At 40.3% G+C, this 25,870-nt stretch overlaps 1 protein-coding gene across 1 annotated transcript; it reads right to left on the bottom strand.

The window, feature by feature from the left end:
• Window positions 1-240: 240 nt before the first annotated feature.
• LACTB2 (lactamase beta 2) lies at window positions 241-25,475 on the bottom strand. Its single transcript, XM_004602400.3, has 7 exons — window positions 25,287-25,475; window positions 21,195-21,358; window positions 19,731-19,857; window positions 8,459-8,637; window positions 6,141-6,289; window positions 2,328-2,409; window positions 241-1,699 (listed from the first exon to the last, which is right to left on the bottom strand). The coding sequence occupies exons 1-7, from the start codon at window positions 25,406-25,408 to the stop codon at window positions 1,656-1,658; spliced, it is 867 nt and encodes a 288-aa protein (XP_004602457.2). The 5' UTR covers window positions 25,409-25,475; the 3' UTR covers window positions 241-1,655.
• Between the last annotated feature and the right edge of the window lie 395 nt (window positions 25,476-25,870).

Below are 25,870 nucleotides of genomic sequence, written 5' to 3'. Positions count from 1 at the left end.
AATTAGACTAGATTTTTACTAGATTTTTTTTCAAATTAGTCAAATGAAAGGTTCCAATAGATAGCAAAAGATTTAAGCATGGGATTTTTGGTGACTAATTTAAGCTCAAATGACATCTGAAAACTGTTCATCATGGTTAATGCCATTAAATGGATTTGTTCTCTGAGTTGGTGAATAAAAAGAAAGAAGGCCATGGATTTAGTCTTGAGGGTGCTCACTGGCTGAGCAGGGCCCACGAGCTTATGTTTATGGCACTTTAATAGCAATGATTTTTAGAATACTTTTCAAGCAATGATGTCCCACGAAGTCTCCATAAACTAGGAATGATGAAATTTTGGAAGCTCACAACAGTATTTCATGCTATAATCCTAATAACTGATTGATTTATTTTAGTTTTAAATGTTATTATAAGTGATGCCTGGTCCATAGAACAGGATATTGTTATATTTGCTTAAGTCAAAATTCTTTAAAATATACTAAGAAGCTAGAGCGACAGTACAATATGTAGGGCATTTGCCTTGAATGAAGCTGTCCTGGGTTTGATTCCTGGCACCACATATGGTCCCTGGAGCACTGCCAGGAGTGACTGCTTGAGTGCTGAGCCAGGAGTATGCCCTGGGCACTGCCAAGCTTGGTCCCCAAGCCAAAAACCAAACTAAACCAACACACAAAACTCCCATACTAAATAAAACAATAGGGGGAAGAAAAACAAATAAAGAAGTAAATTCCAAGAAAACTGCTCTAAGTCTAGCTTCTAAGAAGCCAAGGCCAGAGTTTTGGAAATTTGGTTCAATATCAAGTATTGTGTGGATCCTCCCTTAATTGGGGGTCTCACAAATGGATTCTGAGAGGAGTCTGAGAGGTGACTTTCCCAAGTAATTTGATAATCAGTCACATTTGCTAAGTATCAGTCAAAGGAAATATACTAATTCATAGGTGAGAAAACCTTTTCTCTAGCTCTGAAATATAAACTTTTGTTCCATGGATACTGAAGAACATTGAATAATAAAACAAGAACTTGATATTTTTTTATACTAGCTCAAGGAAATGCACCAATTCATAGGGTAGTAAGCCTTTTTTTTCTAGTTCTGAAATATGAAATATTATTCCCTGGGTACTGAAGAACAGTGAATAATAAAACAATTATTTTAGATACAAGGTGATTTTTATGAATCATCTGTGGGATACCATTAGACGAAAGTACTCATGATACAGAGTGAAAGTACTCACATATAATTATGATGCAATTGATAGAAATGTGAAAAGAAAGCTGGGGGGTGCAGAAAAAGTGCTAAATAGAAATCCACTATTAACTAAATCCACTAAAAAAATAGTATCACTGACCATTGTAATATTTCCCAGGAATAACATCAAGTTTAAATTATATCGTCTTATTATTTTTTAAAGTAATCATTTTATTTAATCTGTTAAAAATAAACAGAACCTTAATTTTTGGTAAAAGTTTATAAGAAATAGATGAGATAAATACTGATATTATACATGTGCAATATAATTTATACATTTTAGAATAAATGGCAGATTTATAGTAGGATTATTTTCAATGTTTTATACTCTGTCTTCTCTTGTAAGTCACAGTTAAGCAAACATACCATTTTATAAAAACAAAAAGCAAATCAGCTTTCTTCAACCTGAAATTACAGCTGAGCTCTCCACTTCTTTTCAGTTTCCTTGATGCTAACTGTGGAAAGAAAGTGAGAGAGTAACAATTAAAAAACGGAAAAATTAACTGAATTTGAAATTTTCTGTGGCTACAAAAAAATATTCATTTCTAAAAAGTTTTGCTGCTCAATGTAAAGATTATTATTTCTTGTACATCTAAAAATATTACTGAAGCTTCTACTCCAGAATAAATATATGAGTTTCTGGATTTAAAGAACTATATTTCTAGAAAGATGATTAATTTGATGAATTAATCTAACACTCATAAACAACAATTGCTGCCATAAAATCTTCATATTTTTCATCTTTATTACTTACAGTTAAAATCTTCAGTTTTTCCCATTTCTCCTACATGCAAATTTCTTTATGGCCTGGGCAAGAGAAGCTAGCTTTCCACTATGTGTCTTTAACTGCCATCCTGGTAGGTGAGGATTGAAATGCACTAGTTTCTAACTGCTGTGAGAGCTTTTGGTTCCAATCTGTACTCTGGCCTTTCACTGCTCACCCTTCCTAGGCCATCTCTCCAATTTACAATGATATTAAAGGGAGAATGCTGAGAGGTGTTACTTTTCCTAAAAGGAAATTAGTTTGTTATAAAGAAGTATTTGAATGCTGGTAAAATAATTAAAACCTGGAAGTAAACTTACATATTTTTCCCTCCTTTTCTAATTTTTTCAAATGAAGTAAGAGATTATGCTCAGCCACTTTATGCAAATTCTCAGGTGTATTCTAAAAGGAAACAGAGAATGAAAGAAAAATACTTAAATTGTTTTCAAGAAAAAAATACAATTAATCCTTCTGAAAGTGTTTTTTTTGCTTTTGGGTCACACCGAGCGATGTTCAGGGGTTACTTCTGGCTCTGCCCTCTGCCCTCAGGAATTACTCCTGGAGATGGTTGGGAGACCATATGGGATGCTGGGGATAGAACCCAGGTCAGCTGTGTGCAAGGCAAGTGCCCTACTCGCTATGCTATTACTCTGGCCCTATAGATCACTATATTCTTTTTTTTTTCTTTTTGGGTCACACCTGACGATGCTCAGGGGTTACTCCTGGCTCTGCACTCAGGAATTAAACCTGGCGGTACTGGGGGACCATATGGGATGCTGGGAATCGAACCTGGGTCGGCTGTGTGCAAGACAAACGCCCTAACCGCTGTGCTATTGCTCTAGCCCCCTAGATCACTATATTCTTATATGCATATTATTTCTATAGACAAACAGACTAATTTTTAGTGGGAACATGATATTTAATGAGTAAACATAAAAATTATTTTTAGATGCTTTTGATAATGCTACAGTTGGCTCTTAGGTTTATTATATTTGTATACTGTATACATAAAGTATAAAAAAGTACATATTATATGTACTTATAAAAAAGTACATATTTCAACCTTAAGCTTGAAAGTTTTCCTTTACTTTTGCTGACAGTAAAGTTTATTATTGAGAACTGTTATCTGAATGAAAAAGATTAACTGTATTTTCTGCATTCAAGTTTTTTGTTTGTTTTGGCCACACCTGGAGTGTGGCCAAACTCAGGGATCATTCCTGGTGGGATCAGGGACGATATGGGGTGCTGGAGATCAAACCAAGGTTGGCCGCATACAAGGCAAGCACCCTATCTGCTGTACTATAGCTCTGGCCCTTCGCAGCCAAGTTCGTAATTAAATTCACAACCATTGCTGCTTAGGTCCTTGAAAATGTTTTGCCAAGATCATTTAATTATTTTTGTAATGGATTTTCAGTCTTCATATTATCTGAAATTAACTGGCTAAGTTCTCCTTTTCGAAGATCTCCTCAATTTTCCCTACTTATCATTTAGTTTTCATCCTGATTTTCTCCCTTAGCTCTCCCTTAAACACTGATATTTACAGTGAATTGTACCACCAATTCTTTTCTCTTTTTACAAACCCAACTATGGCAATATTATGCATCAGTGGTTCTCAAATATAAATCTCGAATCCCAAACTCTCCTTTAGCTCCAGTACCGTATTTTGGGTCACACTGACAGTGCTCAGGGGTTACTCCTGGTGATCTGTGGAGGATCATGGGGTTCTGGGAACTGAATTTTAGGTACCAATATGCAAAGCAGGTACTCCAGACTCATTCAATTCTCTCCCCAGCCCAGTACCATAAACCCAAATCTAGCGATATGGTCTTCTGTATTTCATTATGAGGCTTCTCTGTGTAAGAAAACTGAGTAAGATAATTCCCAGATTATTGGAGAATGTCCAAATCTTTTAGCTGGCAATCAAAGCTTCCTATGATCTGATTATACTTGAGTTTTTCTGCTTCGTTTCCTGGGATTCCCTTCTTACTCATTTACATTGGCATTTTGTGTTCCAGTCATATTTTCTTTATAGGTTTTTCAAACACACGTGGTGCACTTTTATTTTTTACTAATTTCTTTAGTGCTGCTTTCACTCTTGGCTTTTGAGCAACACCCAGCAGTATGAGGGCCTACTCCTGGCTTGGTGCCAACAATGCTCTTACAGCTCCAGTGCTTGAACATATCACATTTTCTTTCTGCTTATAACAACCTCTTTCTCTCTCTCTTTTGATGAAGACTAAATGTCCCAGGAAATGCTTACTTCTGCTTCAATAATCAATCAATTCAGTGATTATATTCCTGACACTTTCCCAGACAAGCCTCACTACACTTTACATCTCCACAGAACTGATTCTTCTTGCTTTCTTATCCTGATATACTGCTTAGACCTTGGGGGAAGCCCTGTGTGATAGAATAAAAGAAGATTTAAGTACCTGGCAGTTGAGTACATGGCATGTTCCTGGAAAAGTTACTTAGCTCACCATTTTTTCAGTCAGTTTTTTTCAATTTAATTTTTTGGTTTCTGAGCCACACCCAGCAGTACTCAAGTCTTAGCCCTGGATCTGTGCTCAGAGATTATTTCTGGAGAGGCTTGGGGGAAATGATGAGGTGCTGAAGATTGTACCCATCCATCTGGGCTGCATGTGAAGCAAGTAGGCACAGATAGTACAGATAGTGTCTGTACAGATATATTTCTCCAGTTTATTTGCAAAACTGGAGTAATAATATCTGGAGTAATATCTTTATGTACTGAAAATTTGAGGGAATTGAATTAAGTAAATTTTTTTTTTAGTGTAAAGCATTCACTACAGTGAACATGTATTAGCATGCTTAAAAATGAAAACTATGGCCAGTATTTTAAGTATGTTTATCTTCATCAAACCATGAGTCCTTGGAGGGCAGGGATCTGTAGCCATTTCTGTATCTCCATATCTAGTCCTGTGGTTGGCATATGAAAAGCATTTAAAAAACACTGACAAAGCCCAGTGAATATGGCTTAACCATTTTTCAGTAAGTTAAGCTGTGGAGTATTTTTTTTTTTTTTTGGGTCACACCCAGTGATGCTCAGGGGTTACTCCTGGCTTTGCACTCAGGAATTGCTCCTGGCAGTGCTTGGGGGACCATCTGGGATGCCAGGGATCGAACCCAGGTCGGCCGCGTGCAAGGCAAACGCCCTACCCGCTGTGCTATCGCTCCGGCCCCTAAGCTGTGGAGTATTAAGGTTCTTTGCTAATAATCATAAATGGCCCCAGGTTCGTTTTCAAATTCACCTGTAATTACATTCATGTCTTAGTGCTATCCTGATGGGAGTAGGTGTAGGAGTTTTAAGATGTAGGAGTTTTAAAATAAGGCAATTTTATTCCAAAATCTAAAACTTCTTTGTTTTTCTTGGGGGCGGGGGGTGTCTACACTGGTGATACTTAGCTGTTTATTCCTGGCTCTGTCTTAGCATTGCTTGAAGGATCATATCGGGTGGTGGAGACTGAACCCAGGTGCGCCAAAGCCTATATTCCTCGTCCTTAAGTAAAACTATCTACTAACAAACATTAATAGACAGAATAAACACTTGCTAATAAAATGAACTATACTCATCAGCTGCCACATACAGCAGTGACATGTTCTGATCACTATACAGTGATGTTCTAAAGCACATACAATTTGTCACATTATAAGACTCCATGGAAGAGGCTGTTTATACTCAGACTACTCATTCATTTTAATGTGTTTTCTCATTATTAAGAACTGTACTTTTTTTCTCATTGCTGTTATACCAGTATCTGTCTAGCAGATCACCCTTTCCATTTGTTGTATGAAAGGGTACCAGATAACTGAGACCACCAGAATAATAAATAAATTATAATGAAATTTAGTTATCAGTCTGCAGGTAATGGGTTTCTTCTAGAGTGACTACATAAGGTTCAAACCATTATTTACTTTGTTCTCCACACTGAATTTCGTTTAATTTTCTTGTTCCAGAGAATGGAGATTGCTGGTCTCACATATATACAAATGGCATTATTCATAAAATCAACAGACATTCTGTTCTGAGATGTGGTAAGTTTATTATACCTGTGGATAATAAAATATTTCAGTCTTAATTTTTTTTTGCTACATATAAATGTGATAAAAATTACCTTGTAAATCATCTTTACAAGCTCCATTGCAGTAAATGCTTTTTCAGAGTTCTCACGAATAAAAGTAAGAATTTGCTGTTCTCGAGTATTTCTGTGAGAAATGTATTGTAGAATTTTATCTTCGGCATTATGGATTACTGGGCCATGTCCTGAATTAAAATGATAAAAATTGATTCAATCAGATTAAGAATATTAAGCAAAGTTAATTCATTATATTTAAAATTAATTCATATCATATATTGAAAACGTACATCTGAAGTAAATGTATTATTTACAAACTATACAGGTGTAAATGATATAAAAATTACATACAATAACTTCAAATTAGAGTATTTTGACATGTAAAAATATATAAAAGGTTTATAATAAAAACATATAATAAAAATGCCATAAAAACAATACCAGAAATAGCAACAAAAAGTAATGTTTGCAGAGTGCTCCTATGGTGCAGTCAGTCATATGGTAAATGCTTAATATACATTATTCTTACAAGAACTGGAGGTGGAACTAATACTTCTTCATAGCAGAAACTGAGAGAAAGAGAGAGAGAGTGATTAACCTGCCAACAGCTAGTGAATCTAGAATTCTGACTCAGGAGCTTTTAACCACTCTGTGCTCTTAAACATCATGCTACACTTATAAAAGATTGAAACAACAGTGTAAAAAAGACTAGCTCATGTAAGTTCAACAGCTATTAAAAAGAACCACAGAAGAGCTTTAAGAATCACAAAGTCTAGTAACTCAGAAATGCTGACAATTTTGATTGAGTCATATTGAATTTACTTGCTCTTTAAAACAGGGCAAATTAATATATTACATTATACTAAGGAGGGATGTTTGATAGACAAGAATTAAAATATGCAGGAAAATGTTAACTTAGTATCAAATAAAGATCTTAGACTTTGTTTACAATAGCATCATTTACTAGCTGCATAATCAAGAAAATCTGAGCTTGTATTTTCAGCTGTGCAATGAGGACACCACTATATACACTTCTTTGGTTTCTCTGTGAGGATGACAGCTGTAAAAGTCCCTGCACAGTACCTGATGGGTAGCAGGTTTTAATATATGGTAGCCATGGCTACAGAACATAATTTACATATAAGCTCCTGCTGTGCTAATAAGCCAGTTCTTGGATTCACTAAGGCAAACACTCAAAGAGCCTTAACCAGGCAATCTATCATTTGCATTGCTTGAAAGTGAGTGCATGAAATGTCTTTTTCTATTTTCTTTAAAAACAGCAGCCATCTTTCATTCCATTTATTACATGACAGTAAGCCAAATGCTCAGCTCCACTGTATGTTTTTTATCCCCTCGTAGTAGAAAATCATTAGGGAACTTAAGGATATAAAAGATTGTGTTTACAGATTTCTCCAGAGCTTTTTGGTTAGGAACAAGTCAGAAAGGTTAGGCAACCTAAATGGGGCCTGGAGGATAAGTTGCTGGCCTAGCGCAGCTGCCCTACAAGTGCCTGGAAGCCCAGCTATCTGAGATGCCCAGCGCTAAAAGTAATTTCTAGCTCACAGGTAGCTTGTGTGAGTACCACAGCCTAAGGGTGCGACCATCAGAGTACTGCAAACAGAGCTATGTGAGCACCACAGCCGGGGAGCATGTGTGTTAGCACTAAGACGTGCAATCCCTCGGCAAGCACCTCAGCTGAGTGTGCAAGCACGACTCAATATGTGTGAGCAGAACAAAGCATGTGTCCGATGTCCACTCACACAGCAGTAACCTCCACGGGAAGGGGAGGAAGGAGAATTCAAAAACAAAACAAAAACACTGAAGTTCATTTAAAAGATCTTTCTTCTGGTCAGTCTTTCTTAGTCAGTTTTTAGGAGAAAGGGGGATATTCATATTGTACGCCAATGCAGTGGTACCTGACATATTAAAAACAGGCTTATTTTTCTGGAGAATCAAAATAATTAAAAAAATCTCTTTTCTTTGGCTTTTGGGCCACACTGCTGTGCTCAGGGATCACTCCTGGCATTGCTCAGGGGAAGCATGTTGTAGTGTTGGGGAACAAACCCAGGTTGGCAAAAGGCAAATGCCTTAACTTCTCTCTGTACTATCTCCTGCCCCACCCATTCCAAAATGTACAATTTTATAGTTAGTACAGAAGCTGCTGAGATTTCAACAGTGTGTTAATAAAGCAAAAGGTTTCATAGCTAAAATGTGGTACATAATGGAAATCTAGTTAACAAATGTGAAGATACTTTAGGAGACAAAAAAAGAACTCAGACACAGGGTCAAATCAGAACAGAACAACTTCCTTATCTTCTGATGCAAATAATTTTACATATTTTTAAAAAGTTACCTACCTGGATATATGACATTAGCTTTAAGTTTCAATAACTCTTTTAGGGAGTTCATATAATCATAGAGGTCTTCAAATACAGTTGTTCCTTCTCCTAGAATGCAATCTCCAGAAAAGAGAGCATTTTCCTCTTCTAAAAGCAAAGCCATATGATCATCGGTATGGCCAGGCGTATATATAACTCTGGTTGGAAGAAGAAAGAAAAAACATAGAAATGAACTCTTCGATTCAGAAGATATTTTTCTTTCTTTTTTATTCTTTTTGGGGGGAGGCATTTGGGCAACACCTGGTGGTGCTCAGGGTTCCTCCTGGCTCTGCACTTAGGAATTACTCCTGGCAATGCTCAGGGACCATATGGGATGCTGGGGATTCAATTCAACCTGGTTTGGTTGCATGGAAGGCAAACACCCCACACACTGTGATATTGTTCTGCCGCCTCAGATCAGAAGATACTTTTCAAAAGTAAATTATTCTTTATCCTTATCTCTGTACGAGACATGAATAAATGATCTCAAGAGCGAAAAAAATTGATCTCCTTTTATTCTTGTAGCCTAGTGAAGCTTATCAGAAAATTCTCTAGTTTAACTAAATCAAATTTCTCACCCTAACGTGTAAATTTGACACTTCCAACAGTCTCTTCCCCCTTTTATAAGAAGCATGAATTAAGACAAATTTTGATTAAAAAAATCACTTAAAGGATATAAAAAATCATTTTACAGTATGTTTTATAATAAGTCAATGGAAAAAACTTCTATGTGAAGTTGTGAGAGCAAAATGGTACAGTCACCTGGAGAATCTGGCATTTTCTGGCAAAATTACACATACATTAATCAAGTGTTTCTCAAAACTTTTCCTTCCTATGACCTCCTGTTGCACTGTTAGATCTAGTCTTGTGCTGTGATGCCTCCTCCTAACCCCCATTTATACAATTTTCATCTGTGACCCCTTTGGAATATCCTGGGGCTGACAGGGAATCTATGGCTCCCCATTTGAGACTACTACAGTAACTGTAACTGTTTTCACTTATTTTGGACACACCCAGTGGTGTTCTGGGGCCACTCCTGATGGTGCTTCCACTTGGCAATGCTGAGGGGACCATGTATGGTGCTGGAGATCAAGCCGGGGTCAGCTGCATTCAAAGCAATCACCTTATCTCTCTGACTCACATCAAAGCTTTACCTATCAATCCCACTGCAGAAATTTACCCTGAAAATACTGCTTCAAAAAACAATGTACAAAAAAACTCATGACATTTTTTGCAATAATCAAATATTAGGTAGATGGGACCAGAGAGACAGTGTAGCAGGTAAGGTGCCTGCCTTGCATGCAACTGCTCCAGGCTTGATTCTTAGTATCCCCTATGGTTCCCTGGGGACCACCAGGAGTGATTCCTGAGCACAGAGCCAGGAATAACCCCTGAGCATTACCAGATGTGGCACCAAAACAAAAGAACAAACAAAATTACTTGGTATATCCCCAATACTGCTGCAGGTCACTATGAATAAAATAGGACTTATATCTACACAAAGGAATATACTATGCAGTTATGTAAAAGAATGAGGAAGTTTTCAATGCACCAATAAAGAGTAATTTAAAGAATATACTGTAAAGCGGTAAAAAAGCAAAATAAAAAATATCGAATGTGCTATCTTAAATAGGAAGTGTGGGGAAATCAAACATCTGTGTGGTCATGCATTGCCTTAATGATGAAGACATGCTCTGGGAAATGCAAGTCTAAAATTGTGTGAATGTCATACAGTGTAATTACACAAACCTTGATGGAATAGTTTACAGTATGTCTAGGCTCTATGGGATAGCTTATTAGACCACCTACCACTCATTGTTGACTTGAAATGTTAGGTGACACATGATTATATATTTCCTTCTTTTTACACAAAAGAAGTCAGGAAAGATGAGCCCAAACAAATAGAGAGGTCTAAAGTGGGGAGTTTTGTGAGGTGTAGGGAACTGAGGTACAAAAAACCCTTCTGTTTTGTATTTTTCCACTGTTTTTAACTTTAAGTTATAAAGATATTTTAGATATTCTAAGCATAAGAGAAGGTCAAAGAAGGGGCTGGAGTGATAGCACAGTGGGTAGGGCATTTGCCTTGCACACAGCTGACCCGGGTTCGATTCCCAGAATCCCATATGGTCCCCCAAGCACTGCCAGGAGTAATTCCTAAGTGCATGAGCCAGGAGTAACCCCTGAGCATCACTGGGTGGGGCCCAAAAAGAAAAAAAAACAGTCAAAGAAAACCTTGGTATTAATACAGAAAGTGGTCCTTCTTATACACTAGTTGTTATATTCTAAAATAAAATAAATTTCAAATACAATAGTAAGACTATATTCCTTAGTAGAATGCATCTTGAGATTGTAAAAACTACCAATATCTTGAACTTAATAGGTTTATTGTTGGCAGTGTTACTAGTTGTATTTTAAAAGCTTTTTGTACTCAAAGTATGATAGTAAAAACAAATATGTAACTTGACATTAAGAACCAAAATGTTGGGCTGGAGTGATAGCACAGCGGGTAGGGCGTTTGCCTTGCACGCGGCCGACCCGGGTTCGATTCCCAGCATCCCATATGGTCTCCTGAGCACCGCCAAGGGTGATTCCTGAGTGTAAAGCCAGGAGTAACCCCTGTGCATCGCCGGGTGTGACCCAAAAAGCAAAAAAAAAAAAAAAAAAAAAAGAACCAAAATGTTGGGGGCCAGAGTGGAGTGATAGTACAATGGGCATGGCACTAGTCTTTCATACGGCCAACCAAGCTTAATCCCCAGCCCCCTCTGGAACTCCAAGCCCACCAGGAGTGACACCAGAGTGCGGAGCCAGGAGTAAGTCCTAAGCATCGCAGGGTACGCCCCCAATCCTCCTCCCCACTCTCCAAAAAGTACTTTCACTATGGTATAAGGAAAAATTCTGAGCTTTAAAGGTCTGAATTGAGGTGTCATGTATTCACCATTTCACCTAAAAAAATTGTCCATGAAAAGACCCAAAGCAAGACTCCTCCAGTAGGTATGCTCACACTTAACTCTCTTTCTGAATACCTCACAAAGTAACCAGTGTTTTTTACAGACTTGGCTGGCTCCAGGTCTAGGGCAGGAAAAATAAACTGATAATAAGATAGCAAGGAAGTACTCAGTGATTAATGGGGCTATCAAAAGGAGAAAGAAGCACCATTAAAAATTTATAAGGCCATAGCTCTACTCAGAAGAGGGAGGAAATCTCTGGTTGGGGGAATCTTCTGTAGGTGTCTGGGGGCCTGATGGTGGTACTGAAGGCAACAGAGTCACAGACCCAGCTACTGTGGGGAGAGGAGGGTTGGGAATGGAACATGGTACCACAGATCAAATTCAAGCAAGACTCAGGCCTGCCAGGTATGTGCTCTGCTTCAGCCCTGAGTTATTATCTCTCTAGCTTAGAAAGCCTTTGTTTTTATCATATCTTTTTAAAGTAGAGGAACATCAGCAAATATTAAAAGGGATAGTATGGGGGAATGGTGCTGCCAGCAGGGCAACCTGTACCTGCGGAGCGAGTGCATTAGCAGCTTGATGGTGCTTTCAGGCTTCCTGATACCCTAAAATTGCTGCTATGCCTTTGGCAGAGCCCAACAACTTGAACCAAGTTTACCAAGAAACTGAACGGTCAAAAGTTAGAAATATAGGAGCCACACTCACAAACCACCTCTGGCTCAGCTCTACAAGCTCATTTATTGGCCTTACTTCAGAGACCCATAAATCTCAAAAGAGATCAAAAGCCACAGTTAATCTCAGACTTGTGCATAGCTGAACAGACTGGGATAAATTGGAGGGAGGCAGGTTGGTCAGAGGCCCACTCAAGCAGACCCCCAAGAGCTGTTTCCTTCCACAATCCACTGCCATACACCCGGCCTGACTCCACCATTTCAGGAGGGACCTCACCAAGATATAATCTGCTGAAAATTTGGGTATGTGGGTTTTGTGACTGAAATCTCTAGGCTTTCTTGGGGTTGGAATGGGCTATCTCCCCCTACTTCCCAATACTCGTGAAAGCACTGGCAGTTACCCCCAGGAACCAACTCCAGCACCATCATATAAACTCTACTACCAGCCTTGCTTCAGAGACCCATCTCTCAAAAGAGATCAAAAGCCACAGTTAAACCTGGACCCGAGCATGGCTGAACAGACCGGGAGTAAATTGGTGGGGGGGGGTGGATTGGCCAGGGGCTTGCCCAAGCAGAGCCCCTGGATGACTCTTGCTTATACAATCCAAAATCACTACCATACCACCACTGGCCTGACTTCTCCATCTGAGGACAGACCTGACTCAGATACAATCTGCTGAAAATTCGGGCATTCGGGTTTTGTGATTGAAATTTCCAAGCTTTCTCAGGGTCAGGATGGGCTACCTCCCCCCACCTTCCTGTACTCCTAAAAGCCTCAGCAGTCACATCCACACCCCAAAGCTGGCTCCCAATCTAAAAGCTATTCTAGCCTTACTGTCCTGATAAAAATACTGAATGCCCTAACAAACACCATGACCTCTTAGCACCTGTATTGCAAACCATAATGCACAAAAGGGAAAGGAGAGCAAGTAGGAAAGTGCTTCTCATAGAGGGAGCCTGGGAGATGCTGGGGGATTGTGGCAGGGAAACAGGGGACACTGGTAGTAGGAAATTTACACTGGTGGATGGATGGGTGCTGGATCATTGTGTGACCGAAACTCAATTATGGACAGCTTTGTAATGATCTATCTCAGGGATATTGAATTAAAATTTTTTTTTAAAAGTAATGTGGAGTTCATGCCCAATTTATTTATCAATGGCTGAATAAATAGCAGTACTCCTACATTAAAAAAAAAAGGGATAGTAGCATAAGAAGTTACTTTTTTAAAAAAAGCAAAATTTCTCCACTTTCAATATATAGCAAGTATCATTTGCAGATGCCAATATCATTGGGGGGGGGAAGTTGTTAGGAAGCAGAAGATTAATGAAGTATTAAATAATAAATTTTTAAATACAGGTGTAAGTAATCCTAACAATAAAGAGCTGTGGTAATCACTTCATGTCAAGTAATCAAACCAATAAACATAATTTGATGTGACCAATAAAACACTACCCAAGTCTGGCCAAAAATGACTCAAACAACAAAGCAAATAAAACAATAAAAATAAATACAGAAAACAATGTAACAAACACAGAATGTAGAACAATCAATTGGCTAATACTCTTGAAATGTCAAGTGTCATGGGTGGGCAGGGAATCTGTTGTGAATTAAACAGGGTAAAGAGACTAAAGAGGCATAAGGAAATGCAATGCATAAATCCAAAATGAAGTCTGGGTAAAATACAGGAATTAAAATAGTAATAAAAAGACATTCTTGGGCCAAAGAGGTAGAACAGGGAGTAAGGAGCTTGTTTTAATATGCACCCAACTCAGGTTCAATCTTTAGCATCAAGTATGGTCGTCCAGGTACTGCCAGGAGTGATCCCTGAGCACAGAACCAGGAGTAAATCCCAAACACAAACAAGTATGGCCCTAAAACCCAACACCCTCACAGAAGACATTCTTAGAGAAAAAAAATGGGGAAATTTAAGCACAGACAATATACTGGAATATATTTGGGAGTTGTATGCTTCCTTATATGTGATAATTTTCTAACTATAAATCCTTTCTGCAAGGAAATGCATTCAGGAATTAAAATGTTAACGCTCATGGGGCTGGAGTGATAGCACAGTGGGTAGGGCGTTTGCCTTGCATGCGGCTGACTTGGGTTCAAATCCCAGCATCCCATATGGTCCCTTGAGCACCGCCAGGGATAATTCCTGAATGCATGAGCCAGGAATGACTCCTGTGCATTGCCAGGTGTGACCCTCCCCCCCCAAAAAAAAGAATGTTAACGTTCATAACTTCTTTTTCTGGGGAATTTTTTCTAGTTTTATTAACATATAATTGACATATCTATTAGTTTAAGGTTAACAAAATAAATATATTTGATAATATATTATGAAACTATTAATTTACTAAGTTTAGCTAACATCCTTCACTTTACAAAGTTACAAACTTTTCCCTGTATAAGAACATTGGTGATCTATTCTCTTAGCAACTTTCTAATGCATAGTACAATAAAGTATTGTTAATAAGGTACATTCCCAGAACATATTTATACCTGGAAATTTGTACTTTTGGAATACCTTTATTCACTTCCCTGTTCTTGGCAAACATCAACCTGTTTTGTTACTATGAGTTTGGCTTTTTTAGCTTTCACGTGTAAAATCATATTGTATTTGTCTTTCTCTGTCTGACTTATGTGCACAATGCCTTCTTCAAGGTCTATCTATGTTACTGCAAATTAAAAATTTCCACACACACACACACACCTGAAATTTTAAATAAGATTTATCCCACATTTTCCTCACCGGTGCATCCATTAGGATACTTAAGTTGTTTCTCTATCTTTACTATCTTAAATAATGCTGCAGCACATGGGGTGTAGATAACTTTCTTAAATAGTGATTGGTTTACATATAAAATTATTATTTAAAAAATAGGTTTTCAATTTTCTTTGCATTTCATGTCTTACAAACAAAACTGTGATTTTTCAATACTTGTTTTTTGAGCTTTTTAGTTACTATACAAATAAAGTTGATCCAAAAGTTACCCCTAAAAGGTATCAAAAAAGTTTTTTCAGTATGTGCGACACCTGGTGGCCCTTGAGAGAAACTGCTACCTTTACTGAGCATGCAGATCAGGGGCTGGGGGTGCTGGGGGTGCAGCTCAGTCCCAGAGTGCTCAAGGGTGCACAAACCCCTTCCCAGCCCACCCCAGAATGAAAAGAGATAAAACTAGATGCAGGGATATCATCAGAAACAAACTTTGCCGGAGAAACTTATCTTTATGTTTTCTTGAGGCTGCATCTGATTGTGCCCAGGACTTAACTCCTGGTTCTGTGCTCAGGGATGACTCCTGGCTGGGCTTGGAGAACCATGAAGCCTGGAATCCTGTTCCAGGCCGGTGTCTTACCCCCGTACTATCTCTCCAGTTCTGGAGAAACTTATGTTAAGGCAGAAATTCAGATCTAAGGTACTGTCACCTGAAATCACCCCTCCAGGTCATATGAAACCCCTCCTCTCCCTGATGTACCAGATATCTTAGCATAAGATACAAACCCCCAGCTACCCCATTTTAACATTAGAATTTATTGACATGTAAATTCTCCATAAATGTTCATTTTGCCTCTTCTTTTACTAATTTGATGTTAATCTATTTGGACAGCCTCTGAAAACCAAGAGAGGTGGGAAAATTTTCACAAGGACATCCACTTTTATGAGATACTTAAAGAATAATATAACCATGGGGAAAAAAAATTAGCATGGTCATCTCTCTAAGTGGTTCAAAGAGATCTGATAAAATTCAATTCTTAAGTAACAGTTTTTAACAAAACTGAAATGCTTGAGCTTAGGAGGGCTTCTTCTTTGCACTGCCCCAAAGCAATATAATCTTTAATATTAAGATTATTTAGAGACTATAGTCTTTAAAAAAATCCACTAAAAATATAATAGAACTAAGATAAAAGAACATAATACACTACTGTAATGGGAGCAATTATTTTGAGAGGCATTAAGAACTGACATTAACAACTATTAAGAAAATCTACTATTATGCTTTTACGGTTTCCAAGTGTATGCTTTATATATTGCAAACAATTACTATATTATAGTTGTAATAAGGTGAGATGTTAAAGAGCTTCTAGAAATAGTCTCTTTTGTCTGACTGAACCTGTTGCCACCTATTCATGAAAAGTACTCATTGTTACACAAAAATAATTCTTTGAGATTTATATCTAGCAACCATAAAGATGTATGTGTGCAGGAGTATCCATATCTTATGTACAATCTTCTTTGTTTTTTTTTAATGAGTCACCATGTTCACGGTTGGATTTCAGTCATACGGTGTTCCAACACCCATCCCTCAACCATTCCACCAGTGTACATTTCTAATATCCCCAGTTTCCCTCCCATCCTCATACCCCCAGCCTGTCTCTATGGCAGGCACTATCCCCCCGCCCTGGCCCCTTTGGGCATTATGGTTTGCAATACAGACACTGAGAGGTTATCTTGTTTGTTCCTTTACCTACTTTCAGCACACAGTTCTTATCCGGAATGATCATTTCCAACAATCTTTGTCATAGTGGTCCCTTCTCTATCCCAACTACCTTTTCTCCCAGCACTCGTGGCAGGCTTCCAACTGTGGACCCATCTTCCTGGCCCTTGTTTCTTCTGTCTTTGGGTATTAGTCTCACATTCTATTTTTTAATATACCACAAAAGAGTCCACAATCATTCTGTGTATATCCCTCTTCTTCTGACTCATTTCACCCAGCATGATACCATGTTCATATGGACAATCTTATGAAAATAACTTTCAGGTTATTTACAATTTACAAATGAAAACGAAATCTTTTTCAGAAGACCATCTTTTTCAGAGACTGCAAGCTGTCATTAACGACCAAAGTTCCTGCAATGCTTCCTTGATTCCCCTCTGCCTTCTCATACTGAACTCAATCATGATTTTCCTTGATATGTTTTTAGGCTAAAGGCGCAAAGTTTCTTTTGCTTTGGTGGGGCTCAGGACTATTCCTGGTTTTGTGCACAGGGATTACTCCTGCAGTGTTCAGGGACCTTAATCTGTGCCAGGGATCTAATAGTGCTGGCTGCATGCAAGGAAACGAGCCTTAACACTAAGACAATCTCTCCAATGCTGAAGGCACTGCATTTCTCAAATAAAAGGTTGGAAGTTCCAAATTCTTCAGTCACCTGGGTGGCAAGTGCTTGGGTTTCCAGAGAAACTCTTTAAAATTCTCTTTGCATAGGCAGAAGAGGAAAAGAAAATGACATCAGAGGTACTCTACTGAAGATGAGAGGAACGCAGCTGTGGCTTTCCCATTCATCAGGTAGAATTATCTAGTTCTGCCACTTTGATAGAGTAGATGACTCTCTTAGAAAACTTAGAAGTCAATGAAAGAAGTGGGATTAACTTTTCTTTGAGAAATTAAACTTTATTTACTGAAAAATCCGTGAAGGAGTGGGTATTACCTCTATCTCTATTGTATTTTGTTTCTTAGAACAATTCTTTGGAAGGATCTGAAGTGACACTACAGTGGGTAGGAAGCTTGCTTTGCATGTGGTCGACCTTGGTTGGATCCCCAGCACCCTGCAGAGTCGCAGAACCCCACTGGAGTGTTCTGTGAGAACAGAACCTGTGGTATGCTCTGAGCGCAGCAGGGGTTGCCCACAAAATTCTTATTTTTTTTTAAATTAAATTTTAGGTGTTTACAATAGTGTTGAAATTTATGGTATAGATGTACAAAATCACCCCCCCCCCCCCACTAACAATGTGCCCATGACCCCAAGTGCACCAGTGTCCTAATGTCAATTCCAGTGTGATCTAAGACTGACAAGCAGACAAGAAAAAGTAAACATCAGTACTTGGAATTGGAAGCAGATTTTAATTTGCTTATGGAGTTGTATTTAGCAATGAATCTTTATGCTAGTATTAAAAAAATTCATAATTTAGTGGTTCTAAAGAGTTCTTTTTTAAGGAGCTACTTCTCTATACACACCCAAACGACAGTGAAAATCAGCACCATAAAATGCAAAACAGGGGCTGGAGTGATAGCACAGCGGGTAGGGCGTTTGCCTTGCACGCGGCTGACCCGGGTTCGATTCCCAGCATCCCATAGGGTCCCCTGAGCACCGCCAGGAGTGATTCCTGAGCTCAGAGCCAGGAGTAACCCCTGTGCATTGCCAGGTGTGACCCAAAAAGCAAAAATAAATAAATAAATAATCATTAAAAAAAAATGCAAAACACATGAGAGTTTACAGGATGCAGCAGATGATTTTATTAAGAGAGAATTTTTGAAGTAATATAAGAGTTGAGCTTTGAAGAATGAATAGGTAAGAATTTACCAGAAACACTGGGGAGACAGCTGAGGTTTGGGGTATGTGTGAGACCCTGAGCTCAGTTCCCTGCACCCCACTGTTCTCCAAGCGCCATCAGCTACCCTGGAGGCTCCAAGCACTGCTAAGGTGACCTCAAGGGTCCCTAGTGCCAGGCCCCTGTCATGCCACATCACTATCCCCCAGTTTTAAACCATCTATACAGGTTGGCCAAGTCTCGCTGGCAGGGTCTCTGGGCATCCTGAGCACTGCCTGGGAGGCTCCCCAAAAGCAGTAATAAATAAAGAAAAAAAATTAAGAAAGAATTTACTAGGGGACAAGTAGGGGGAAAGCACTGAGGTCCACAAAAGAAGAAGATTTGACAAAGGCAAGAGCAAGCATACCCAAAAAGCCTGAGGGGGATTCATAGAGGGCTAGCTGTGTTCGTGGGCAAGGCGGCAGGAACTAGGACCAGGAAAGTAGTTTTGGGACAGGCTATGAAGTGGTAAAGACAAGAACTATTATTGTGCCTGCTGAAACCATTCATATGGGTTGCCAGGGACTGAACCTGGGTCGGCACATGCAAGGCAAATGCCCTACCTGCTGTACTATCACTCTGGCCCTTAATGACAATTATTTTTGAGATAAAAATACCTGACTACATGAGGTATGGGGTGGGTGAAGGGGGAGGAATCCATCTTACAAGAGCACTGAAATAAACCCTTTAGTGCTCAGAGATAAGTATTTTGAAATCAGAAAGCAAATACACTTTGTGGACGAGGGTGTATTTAACTTAAAGTCATAATTCAGTCTCAAAATTAGTTTGAAACACCCATTTGTTTTTTTTTGGGGGGGGTTATACCTGGTAGTACTCAGAGCTTACTCCTAGTTCTGTGCTCAGGGATCACTCCTGAAAGAACTTAGGGTACCATTTAGGATGTCGGGGCTCAAACTCAGGTTGGCCGTGTGCAAGGTAAATGTCCTACCCACTAAACTACCATTCCAGAGCTCTCCTGGTGGTAATGGGGACTTTATGTGGTGCCAGGGATAGAACCAAGGTTGACAATGTCCTGGGCAAACACTTTACCCCCAATATCTCTCAGGCCACCTTTCCCCTCTCTTTCTAACACACAAACATACACAGGAGAAGGCCTGAGAGATAGTACAGTGGTTAGAGCACCTACCTTGGACCAGAGTTCAATCCTCAGCAAACCATATGGTTCCCAGAGCACCCCCAGAAATGATTTGTGAGTGCAGAGCCAGGAGTAACCCCTGAGCATCATAGAATTTAGTTCCCAACCCCCCTCACCAAAGAATAAATAAAAAATTTTAAAAGTACATAGGACTCCTCCCGCTCTTACCTTAAAGTGGCACCATCAGTCTTAATGACATCTCCGTCTTTCAGATAAATATACTGCTGCTCTCCGTTGCCAATGATTTCTTCTTTTTGAGGGTTCCGTGGGAGTTTTTTAATAGCATATGTACTGCCTAGTTACAAAACATGTAAATGATATTAAATCATACATAAGTTCAGGATAGGGTTTTAGTCATACTAAAATTTCATACAAATTCCCACCACCAGTTTCCCGTTTCCCTCCCCCTCCTGCTGGTCTCTATGGCAGATACTTCTCTCTCTCTCTCTCTCTCTCTCTCTCTCTCTCTCTCTCTCTCTCTCTCTCTCTCTCTCGCTCTCGCTCTCGCTCTCTCATTCCTTTTGGGAATTATGGTTTGCAATACAGATAGTAAAAGGTCATCACATATATCCCTTTATCTCCCTTCAGCACTCAATTTTTGTCCAGAGTGATCATTTCCAACTATCATTGTCATAGTGGTCCCTTCTCTGTCCAAACAGCTCCCCACCTCCCAGACTTTTGGCAAGCTTCTAACCAAGGACCAGTCCACCTGATGCTTGTTTCTACCACCCTTGGGTATCAGTTTCATATTTTTTTTTTTTATAAATATCCTCCAAATGAGTACAATCATTTCTGTCTGTTCCTCTCCCTCCAACTCATTTCACTCCAGTGATACTCTCCATAGTATCATACTGTCCACCCATTTACAAGCAGATTTCATGACTTCTAAATCGTATTTTCACATGAAAATTCAGCCTTTCATGTGATCAAGTTCCATAGACCTAACTTTCATTGTTTAGCTAATAGCTAATAATAATACTGTAAGTCACCCAGTATTATTACAGAATTTTATTTATTAATTATTATTATATATTATTAAATATTATTATTACAGAATTATTATCACAGAAGCCTACCTTGCACAGTAACCTTCTTTTCTATCTCAACCAAAGTGTATTTTCACTCCATGCCTCTTAAGTTCTACAAGTCTTTGTGTTTTCCTAGGTACTGTTACTTTAAACAAACTCATAATCTAACTAGCTATGATTAGTATGGGTGCTGAAGAGGCAATAATACAGAATCTGGGAACTTTTTTCTAAGCAATTTATAGAAATCATTATGTCGTGGTAGAAATTAGTGAAAGAAGGGGAGCATATATGCTGAAAATGCTGTAAGTCACAAACCCAGGATATTAACACTTTAAAATAAATCTGATACTACCTCTCAACCATACAAAGCAAATAAGTTATAACTAACCTATCAAGAGTTGAGTGCCAATTATCTATCCAATAGTGAATAAGTTCTATGACATTAGACTATTTAAAGACTCACAGTTGGAGAAAGAAAACTTATAAACAGGAAATAACTGAATGATTATACTGTGTCATTTAATAAATACTAACATGTGTTAATTCTGTAACTTGAATTATTCTGAAAGTTTTCCTCAATGAATTAATAAATGTTTTCGTTTACCATTATTGATGCTTTCACAAATATCTACGATGCCCCCGGTATGATCACGGTGCCAGTGAGTGACAACAATTTCTTGGATAACTGTATTAAATTCAGCCAGAGCCTGCTTTAAACAGCTGATATATTCAGGAATTGCTGGTTCTCCAGTGTCAATGAGGATTCTTCTAAAAATTACATACAAAATTAAACATTAACATATTTTTCACATAGTTTACATAACACCTAAGAAATTGCATAAATTGCTGTTTTTATCTTAATGAAGTTCAAGGAAAGAAGGTCAGCTCTACTCATTTGAACTACAGCTAAGTTATATTTCTTAAGAATACCACCTTAAGTTCTTAGAAAAAAAATTGTAGCTAAATGTGAATATGAACAAGGACTAATAGTAATATACAGAAAACTTACATATCATGTAAATATACCATTGCTCCCAAGATTCAAAACTTTAAGTCATAAATCATCTTTTGTGGATATAAAACTTAAATCACTAAACTTTTCCATTGGTGTCCTCGTTCAAGAAAACGAAGGTAGTGGGGAAGCACAGGGGAATGCCTGAGCTGCTAAAAGTTCTTTACTCACACACTCCTTCTAGTTATACTTTTCTATCTGTGATTCTGGGGCTGGAGCGATAGCACATCGGGTAGGGCGTTTGCCTTGCACGCGGCCGACTTGGGTTCAATTCCTCCATCCCTCATGGAGATCCCGGCAAGCTATTGAGAGTATCTCGCCCATACCACAGAGCCTGGCAAGCTACCTGTGGCATATTCGATAACAAAAACAGTAAAGTCTCACAGTGGAGACGTTACCGGTGCCCACTCAAGCAAATCAATGAGCAACGGGATGACAGTGATACAGTGACAGTGATCTGTGATTCTGAACCTTCCTTCTAAGTCCTTCCTCACTATTTTACAGGGCATCAGTTTATCTCCATTAAGTTTTTCAGAATAAAAGAAATAGGGATGGCATTTTACTTTGTTACAGTCAATTCAAAAACATCTTCATTGATTCTATTTCACAGAAACACCTAATTCAGATGGGGGAAGAGAAAAATGATGAAAAGTCTCATTCATTCATTAATTCAACAATAACTGTTTATGAATTATTTATCATGTGCCATGTCTTTCTTGCAAGACAAAACTGTGTTTGTATTGCCCTGGAGGGTAGAAAACAGTAGTTGAAACAACTACTGATAGGTTAAAAAAAAACAAAACATTTTCTGGAATATTAATACAGAGTAAATGTGACAAGAAGTAACCAGATGACTTTGAGGAGAGGGTCTCCCAATAGTGCTGGGGGCTCCGCCAGTAACCCTGGTGCTGCTCAAGCTTAGCAGTGCTGGGGATCACCAGGGCTACCCCATCAGTGCTCAGGGGGATGAGCCAGTACTGGGAATCCAGCCTGGAGCCTCTTCATGCCAAGCACATACTTCAGCCATTTCAACTCTCTCCTAGCCCTGGACGCCTCTTTTGTAGCGGGCACTTTGCTTTCCTAACCATCACCCCTGAGACCACAGCTAATAAGTTGCCTTCTCATGGATGGCAGCGGCTCAAGCTCTGCTGGTTTCTATCAAGGTCTGAAGTCCAGTAGCTCTACTTCACTCTTGCGTCTTAACTGTTCCTTCTGGAGACAGGGACACCAGATGATTACCCAGGCCAGGTACACTAGGACACCCTGTTAGCAATGGCAACATAATGAGAGACAGCTTAAAGAATAAAGAGGACTTTGAAAAAAATCTCAACCAGTCATTTCCAAGAGGGCTTTTGGGACTGAAACCAGGAGCTCTTAACACTGTGACCCTGAAGGCCCTCTCCCCTAGGTTGCAGTGGCCGCTCAGGCAGGAACGCTGCCTTACCTGTGGGGCTCTAGGACCGCCTGTGGGGAAATAGCGACTGGTGCCTGCTCCCCAGGGCCATCATGAAGTGGATGAAAATGAAAATCGAGTTGTAGCAGAGCACAACATGGACTGAGCATAGGAACCACAACAGTATGACTTAAATAAAAATTTAGTGAGTAATGGAAAAAAAAAACCTCAGCCAAAGGCAGTGTTGGAAACCACTAGATATATAGGTAAGAGGTCCAGTGATTTTCTCCACTCAAGAGACCCTCACTGACTCCGGCTAGGAAAGAAGCAGGCTAAGCTGCACCAAGAGGACACTGCACTGATTTTTAGGGTTTGGTTTTGGTTTGGGGCCAAACTTACCACATTCAGGGATCAATCCTAGTGCCTGTCAGGAATGGTGCCTAATGCTGCGGATAGATCCTGGTTGGAACCTTGCAAGGTACTTTTGCCTTAAAAGCTGTGCTCTCTCCCCGACCCTGCTTGCTGACATTGCGTTTTCCTAAGAAAGTTCCCAGGATACTTTTGACTGTATGCATTTTCATCTAGGTACTGACTGTAGAACTAGCTTCAGATAACTCACTGAGGAGCACTGAACGGTGAGGGACCCCCCCAGCCAAGACTGACAAGGTCCTAGATACCACTTAGTTATTTATTTATCCTGCCCAATTCTTTTTTTTTTTTTTTTTTTTTAATTTTAATTTTATTTATTTTTAATTAGAGAATCACTGTGAGGGTACAGTTACAGATTTATACACTTTTGTGCTTATACTTCCCTCATACAAAGTTCGGGAACCCATCCCTTCACCAGTGCCCATTCTCCACCACCCGTAAACCCAGCGTCCCTCCCACCCTCCCCAATCCCATCTCCCCCCCACCCCACCCTGCCACTGTGGCAAGGCATTCCCTTCTGTTCTCTCTCTCTAATTAGCTGTTGTGGTTTGCAATAAAGGTGTTCAGTGGCCGCTGTGCTCAGTCTCTAGCCCTCATTCAGCCCGCAACTCCCTTCCCCCACATGGCCTTCGACTACAAGCGTAGTTGGTGATCGCTTCTCTGAGTTGACCTTTCCCTGGAACGTGAGGCCAGCCTCGAAGCCATGGAGTCAACCTCCTGGTACTTATTTCTACAGTTCTTGGGTGATAGTCTCCCACTCTGTTATTCTATATACCATAGATGAGTGCAATCTTTCTATGTCTGTCTCTCTCTTCCTGACTCATTTCACTCAGCATGAAACTTTTCATGCCCATCCACTTAACTACAAAATTCTTGACCTCCTTTTTTCTAACAGCTGCATAGTATTCCATTGTATAGATGTACCAAAGTTTCCTCAACCAGTCATCCGTTCTGGGGCATTCGGGTTTTTTCCAGATTCTGGCTATTGTAAACAGTGCTGCGATAAACATACATGTGCAGATGTTGTTTCGATTGTACTTTTTTGCCTCTCTGTATCCTGCCCAATTCTTAATTCTCTTTAAAACATTCTGGAGCACAAAATTCTTGGCCCGGCTTTGTTTACTCTGGACTTAAGCTTTGCATGAGTTGAGTAACTTCCAGTTCTCCAAAATCCTAATATACCAGTAAAAGGCAAACAGAGTTATACTTTAAATAAAAGCGCAATACTTGGTAAACTTCCTTAAAGAACTAAAAACATCAGCTCTCTTGGATTAATTGCAACAAGTGTTGACTGGACAACTGAACTCTAAACTCAATGAGAGCGATCTTACTTTTGTCTTGGTATTAGCTATCCTAAAAACCCAAAGTGCAAAAAATGCTCAATGCACGACTCGTGCCAACAAACCGCAACCCCCTTTCTGAGTATCTCCCCCGAAAAGAGAGAGTGCAGACGAACAAAGAAAAATCGCCTGAGAAGCAGACAGCGTTCAGGGCGCGGAATAATGTGAAATCAGGTCACGCAACAATCCATCCAATCATCAGTTCCCCTGAGGACACACACATTGGAGCGATACGGAAGAAAATCCCGCCCTCTGCTGCCGGGCGAAGAAACAGGGCTGAGAGGACCCAGAAACAGGCTCTGAGGAGGAAGTTAGGCTCGGGGCAAGGCGCGAGCCAAGTAAACGCAGCCTTCCAGCGTCCAGCCAAGTAAACGCGACTCTAGGACAAGTCCGTTTCCCCCCATGCCGACTCCCTAAGAAGTCAGAGCGGTCCCCACCCGGGGCGATGGTCTCTGAGGGGAGCGAACAGTCTTCCGAGCCCCCGGGGCGTGGGTGCTGGGCGGGAGGACGGGGGACGTTTACCTGGGGCCGGTCCCCACCAGATAGGTGTTGGTGCCCTGCAACGTCATGGGACCCGGGTTACAGCCCAGGACGCGCACGACTCGGCCAGACAGGCGCTCGATGCGCTGCAGCGTAGCAGCCATGTCGCCCCCAGCCGCCCGCCGGCGCGCAGCTGACCGAGTGACCCCAGCGCGGAAAGAGCGAGGGAGACGGAGGGGGCGTGGCTACGGGTCAGGGGGCGTGGCCTATCCGGCCGAGCGGAAGCGGGGGCCGCTGGGGGCGTGCCAGGGGCGGGGCCGGGGTCACGTGACGCCGCACCGGGCTTCGTAGGCTGCTGCGCTCGGAGGCTGGAGGCGCGGCTGGCTTGGAGCCCGGGAGGCGCTGTCGCCTGTCATAGAGACTCGGTGGCCTCCACAGGAACGGTTCTGTCCAGGCAGGCGAGTTCATCCTAGTGGAGAGACACTCTCTGACCAGGGAGCCCTGGGATGCAGCCGACTGACAGCGGGGCTGGGGTTAGTCACCGAGTACCAGAGCTTGCCCGTTGCTCAAGCAGTGGCGCGGCTGTGTGGCGGGTCGGAACCAAGTTTTCCTCCGTCGCCAGTGGT

The sequence above is a fragment of the Sorex araneus genome, chromosome 2 (assembly GCF_027595985.1).
Source record: "Sorex araneus isolate mSorAra2 chromosome 2, mSorAra2.pri, whole genome shotgun sequence".
NCBI lineage: Eukaryota > Metazoa > Chordata > Mammalia > Eulipotyphla > Soricidae > Sorex > Sorex araneus.
Note: the sequence above shows the minus strand (reverse complement) of the source record. Positions and strands in the feature narration are given on the sequence as shown.

What these genes read in the sequence shown, in the direction of transcription:
- LACTB2 (XM_004602400.3), bottom strand. Translation starts at nt 25,408, where the DNA reads ATGGCTGCTACGCTGCAGCGCATCGAGCGCCTGTCTGGCCGAGTCGTG. An exon ending in TTGTGAAAGCATCAATAATG is followed by an intron (nt 19,858 to 21,194) that starts GTAAACGAAAAC and finishes TTTTGTAACTAG; the next exon opens with GCAGTACATATGCTATTAAA. An exon ending in AGCTAATGTCATATATCCAG is followed by an intron (nt 6,290 to 8,458) that starts GTAGGTAACTTT and finishes ATTTTAATTCAG; the next exon opens with GACATGGCCCAGTAATCCAT.